We start from the raw sequence: 6,000 nt of genomic DNA, 5'->3' as shown, positions 1-6,000 counted from the left end.
GAAAATCACATTATCTTTTATCGTATTTTTATTTTGTTAAATATCTCACATTTACATTTTAATCTGGGTCTGGTATACTCAGAAGTGCTATGGGCCACCTGCTCTGTGTCCCGACATCTTTGTTCTTGTCCAATCCTCTCACTTGACAGATGACAGCCTAATAATTATTTATTAAAAACAAAACCTTACTTTCTGCCTTAGAATCAATATTGTGTATTGGTTCTAAGGTAGAAGAGCAGTAAGGACTAGGCAATGGGGGTTAAATGACTTGCCTGGAGTCACACAGCTAGGAAGTTCCTGAGGCTAGATTTGAACTCGGGACTTCCCATCTCTAGGCTTGGCTCTCGATTCACTGAGCCACCTACCTGCCCCTGAGCTCTAATATTTAAAAAGCTCTTTCTTTTACTTCACCCTTGTCAGCTAGTTAATATAATTGCTTCCCATTTTAAAAATGAGGACAGAATCAAGTTGGGTTGCCTATGGCCACACAGCAGAGGTGGACAGTCACTTGCAGTGGAGGGGAAGAGAAGGACTGCAGAAGGGATCTTGTTCAGGAGAGCTTCCAAAGTTCCTTCACGTTCTTAAGAGTCTGTGGCTTGGGTTTGAGGTGATCCAACTTGACCCGTAAGGTCTTAAACACTGATTGTCAGAGTTAGCCACAGGCCCATCATGGCGGCCACTGGAGTAGAAAGCTAAGTAACTCTCTGCCTCTCTCCTATCTTTTCTTCTCTTTACTACTGCTCATACTTTGATTTAACAAAGTTATAAAGCTACTAGCAGCCTCATAATTTAAATTATTACAAGATCTAGGATTCTGGCACAATCCAGAGAAGATACAAAAGTCAGACCTTGTCCTCAGCAGGGTTTGTTGTCCCTGGACATGAGCCCCAACCTATCTCTCACTCTCACTCATTCCACCTACTTCATCCCTTGGGAGCCAGAGAGCACTGAATCCTTTTTCCACGCAGCTCTTGAACCAGGCCTTGTCCTGTTCCACATCTTCATCAGTGACTCGGATAAAGGTGTGCTTCTCACGTTCAGGGCTGGGCAGTAGGACTTCCGCGTTGGAAGGAGGATCCAAAAAGGGTTTGACAGGTTAGAATGGATCATCTCTAATATGACCGGATATGGCTAGAGTAAATGAAAGGTCTTGTTCCTGAGCTCATAACAATCAAAGGCACAAGTCTAGGATGGAGGAAGTGTGGCCAGAAAACCACAAGTGAAAAAAAAAAAGAACAAAGTTCTCTTACTGTGCCGCAAGCTCTGGCCATTCTGGAGACTCGGGCTAGTCCACCGCCGTTGGAGGTGGCAGACCTGGCTGGAGCCCTCGCTGCGTGAAGGGGTGCAAATCGCTTTCCTTCACGTGTGAGATAAGGATAAGAGGCCAGAGGAGGGCGGGCATAGAAGAAGCGCTGTATATCCCAGTCAGGCTCTGCCTGGAGTTCTGCCTTTGTTTCTAGAAGCCTCGTTTTAGAAAGGGCATGGATGAATCGAGAATAAGCCAAAGAAAGGCGAGCAGAATAGGGGGAGGTTTGGAGAACAAAGTGTGAGGCAACTGGAGATGAGATTTTGGGCCAAGGTAGGATTGCTGACTTTGATCCAGGGCGTGCTTACTTAGTACCTGCTCTGTGTTGGGGATGCAAAACCGAAGTATGTGTCCTTGTGAGAGGGGTTCTAATGAACAGGGACATTAGGGAAATCTTTCTGTAGGACGTGATGCCTGAAACGAGCCTTCCAGGATGCCAAGGATTCCTGGAGGTGGAGAGAGCACATTCCAAGCATAGTACAAGGGCCCATGCAATGGGCTTGGGAGATGAATCACAGGATCCTTAGATGTCATTTAGTCCAACGTCCTCTTCTTTATTTTACAGATAAAGAAACTGAGGTCCAGAGAGGTCAGTCACTTAAGTAGCACAACTAGGATTTGAACTGAGGTCCTCTGATTCCAGAGCCAGAACTTGACCGTGCTAACTTGTAGGGTTCAAGGAAAAGCAAGCAAGTTAGTGTCTATAATGTGTGAGGTGGGTGTAGTCTGGAGTCAGATTGGGAAGGGCTTTAAATGCATAGTTGACGTATTTGTACTACATAGTGCAACAGGGAGCCAGGGAGTGATGTGGTCAAATCTGTGCTTTGGGAATATTTTGGCAGTTTTGCAGGAGGCAGGATGGAGAGGAAAGACTGGGAAAGTGGGAGTCCAATGAGTAGTCTTTTGATAACCCAAGATAATAAAAATTCAGTGAAGAGGGACTAAATTAGGATGGTGGCCATGGAAATACTGAGAAAGGGGGGCATAAGAGAGATGTGGAAAGAGAATTGACAAGACTTAGAAACTCCCTGGATATGGGGGATGAATGAGAGGGAGAGGTCACGGGTGACTTGAGGGCTTCAAAGCTGGGTGAATGAAGGATGGTGGGATCTGCAACAAAAAAAGAAACATTTGGAGGAAGGTTTAAGCAATGAAGACGGTTCTATGAATCTGACATGAGTATGGTACATTCCAGCTAGAAATAACAGTGTAACTGGATATATAGATTTGCATAAATAACTGGAAATACAGATTTGCATAGAAATAATCGTTGAAACCACTGCAGGGGCTGAGATCATGGAGAGAGGTGGAGAGAGGAGGGCCCAAGACAGAGCCTCATTGGTCGCTTGTGGCTGGTGTGTAGGGCAGTCAGAGGCAGGAGAACAAGAAGGGGGGCTATGAAAGTCCAAGGAGGAGAGGGGTGACCAACCATGAAATGTTGCACAGAGAGAAATAACACAGAAGACTGAAAATAAGCCTCATCTATCACGGTTAATCTCTCAGTAACTCTGGAGTGAGCAATTCTAGTCCAGTGGGGAGGTTCGAAGCTAGACTGTAAGGGTTGAGAAGTGAGTGGGAGGTGATGCGTGTAGAAGTAGAGACAATGTGTGTGGAGGGCTTCTAGGAATCTGGCTGTGAGAGAGAAATAAGATGATAGCTTGAGGTTATATATTAAAGTCAAGTGAAGATTTTAGGATGGGGGAAACTTGGGCATATTTGTTGGCAGCAGGGAAGGAGGGAAGAAAGAGGCAAGGGGAAAGAGCATGAAAGATAGGGAGAAACTCTTGAGGTTTCAGGGATAATCTGCCAGAGGAGGTAAGAGGGGCCATATCTTCTCTAGTAAGCAAGAGCACAGGAAGATAGAACGAGAACCGATGTTGAGGGATTCTGAGGTGGGAGATAAGAAAGAGAAGCTCCCAACAGATGGCCTCTAAGTTCTTGTTGAGAACTGGGATGAAGAGGAAGTGAGTGCCTTCTGGTGATGCCACTGGGGTGCTTCTAGCTGAGTTGGTAAAGAAGACCTAAGGGGCAGATAGGTGGCTCAGTGAATAGATAGCCAGGCCTGGAATTGAGAGGTCCCGAGTTCAAATCTGACCTCAGACACTTTCTAGCTGTGTGACTCTGGGCAAGTTACTTAATCCCCACTGCCTAGTCCTTACTGCTCTTCTGCCTTGGAACCGATACTTAGTGTTGATTACAAGACAGAAGGTAAGGGTTAAAAAATTTAAAAAAGGCCTGAGAAGAGGTCTGGAATGGCCAACATAAAGATTTAGCTGGACTCATGGTGTAGTTGGGAAGCACGTGAGGAAGGAGCAAAGAAATCTGGTGCGGGTTACCAAGGGCCGGAATTTAGCAAGCATGAGCCAAGACAGGCCCAGGGATCTGATGGTGGTCCATGTTGTTAACAACAGGGCTGGGCTGTGAAGGGTGGAAAGAGAAGCCAGAGCAGGTATGGCAGGCCCAGAGAAGGGGAGGTTACTGGGTTTCTGAGCTCTGGGTGAGGTGGAAGTTAGGAAGCTGTAGGGAGTTGGGCTTTATCAATGTAAAGAGAAGTTTCCTAGCAATGAGAGCTCCCCAGAAACTCCCTGGGCTCAGGAGGATGAGAGTTCCTTCTCTGGAAGTGTTTAAGCAGAACCAAGAGCAGCTTCCCTGCTCCAGGGACACGCGGGGCCAGATGTGAGACCTAGCTGTGAGATGAGGGCTCGCCTTCAGCACGACGACCTGCTGGCTTTGGCTGGTGTCGGCAATCAGCCCTCTAAATCCAGGCCATTTCCCACTAAGCTTTGTGCCTGGACAGCTGATACTCATCTAGTCAATTCCAGCAGACAAAGTAGATTTGAAATCTGCATTTAATGCAATATTGACCAATAGGTTCTACAGTCAGGTGGTGATAACATAACTGATAATCGGCATGAATAAGACATACAGCACTTTCATTTACAGAACACACTCTATTCTCATGGTCTCCAGGGGCATCCTCAGAAACACCTGGGCCAAAGGCTCCTCTAGAACACCATGACATCAGATTTACACGGACAGATGACAGCAGAAGGGGTGGGAGAAGGAACCCGAGGTTCCCCCTCTCAGGCCCCTGCTCCCTAATAAGACAAACACAACACGCAGCCCATCTTCAGTACACGCAATCAGCCATCAGCCCCCCAGCAGAGCTAGAAAAATACTGTTCTGGTTTGTAAAACTAACAGAATGGCACATGGTGTGGAAGGGGACACAGAGCCAGGCCCCTGGTCTTGTTTCAATAAATTCAAGAGTCAGTGGAGCCCCTGGACTGAAGGCACACACAGCCTGTGAACCCTTTGGCATGGCTGTGACCAAATGGGGCAATAGATTCTGAAAGGGTCTGTAGGATCCAAAAGATTCATCTGAACTAAAAAAAGGATAATTTAACAAGCTTCCCTATTTGGCTTCTATGACAACACTACGTGGAATAAGTAATGCTAACCTCAAGTATAATTTCTTCTATATTTAAATCATCCTTAAGAGCTCTATGTTTTGGGTAGAGATGGGGGAAGAGAAGGTGGTCTGATTGTGGGTCATTTCACTCCTTTAACAACGTATTGGGAAAATGAGACCTGGCAGCCTCAAAGCAGGCAGCATGTGCTGTAAACATTCAGTGCCCCACTCCCTGTTAGGGAGATATACTTTAGGCCCCCAGCCCTGATGGGCAGTTCTGGAAGCAGAGGTGCTGTGGAGAGAATTGGAGTGAATATTTCTGTACTTACTTCCAAAGCTTTGCCTGATGCCCTCCACCATAAGCTAGATCACAAAGGACAGACTTTCAGAATATAAAACTTCCCTAAATTTCTACTTGGTGCTCTTCACTGGTGCCTCCACCATATTTTCAATAAGAAAATGACTCACCTCGGTTATTTTGGCAAATCTAACATCATCCTTTTTGGTACCACAGAGCTCACATTAAAAAGAGCATTTTATCTAAAATGGGGCTTTGTCTCCTTCCAAAATTGATTTGGGCTGGCATGAAGGGGGGATTCTAAGATTATCCTTATGTTCCTGCCTATATGGGGCAAAATGTGACTCAATTTGAAGAGCTGGTAACAGCAGAAACAATGCGCACAAATGATGAAAAGATATCCACAAAGTCATGGTCAGGGCATATAATGCTGGGTGTCAAAGTCAATAAATATCTATTTAATTCTCTCTCCTCAGTTCATTCAAATTTACCGATGTTGCTACTGAAGACAAGTTGTTGACAATCTTCAGTACCACAAAAAATTCCTACAAACAAATTCTAGACCTGAAGATTTGTGTCATCTGGGCTGGCAGAGAAAACTCATTGTGTTCGGAGTTGATAATCTACAAAAGAGAAATAATTGAGAATTGAGATGCATATTTATTGACAGCTACCATTGATCAGCTTCTGCTCTCCCATTTCCCTCTCCTTTTTAAGATTATCCATCAGTTAATGAAATATACACATTGCCAAATTTTGACTGCAGAGTAAAGCTTAGTCTACGTGGAAGCTCATCATTAGTCGACTCCTTCAGCTTCATAGGAATAGAGCTGAGTGCAGCCCTTATAGGTAGAAAGCTGCTCAGGTAGACTAAGTTGTGTCAATACCAACATCTTTTTCCCTCTATAAAAGACAAGGTAAGAATGGGTTGGAAACCTGGACAATGGAATCAAACAGGAGAAAACACATACTAATGTCTGGCAAC

General features: G+C 45.2%; 1 protein-coding gene across 2 annotated transcripts in view; it reads right to left on the bottom strand.

Moving 5' to 3' along the window:
- Positions 1–4,137: 4,137 nt before the first annotated feature.
- AP1M1 (adaptor related protein complex 1 subunit mu 1) overlaps positions 4,138–6,000 on the bottom strand; it is a 34,861-nt gene continuing 32,998 nt past the window's right edge. For both annotated transcript variants that reach the window (XM_044671555.1, XM_044671554.1), the window contains exon 12: positions 4,138–5,638. In XM_044671555.1, the coding sequence (XP_044527490.1) occupies positions 5,616–5,638 (23 nt within the window). In that variant the 3' untranslated portion in view covers positions 4,138–5,615. The remainder of the gene's footprint in view (positions 5,639–6,000) is intronic.

This window comes from Gracilinanus agilis, chromosome 1 (genome assembly GCF_016433145.1).
Source record: "Gracilinanus agilis isolate LMUSP501 chromosome 1, AgileGrace, whole genome shotgun sequence".
NCBI classification, from domain to species: domain Eukaryota; kingdom Metazoa; phylum Chordata; class Mammalia; order Didelphimorphia; family Didelphidae; genus Gracilinanus; species Gracilinanus agilis.
This window is presented reverse-complemented; position numbering and strand designations above follow the sequence as displayed.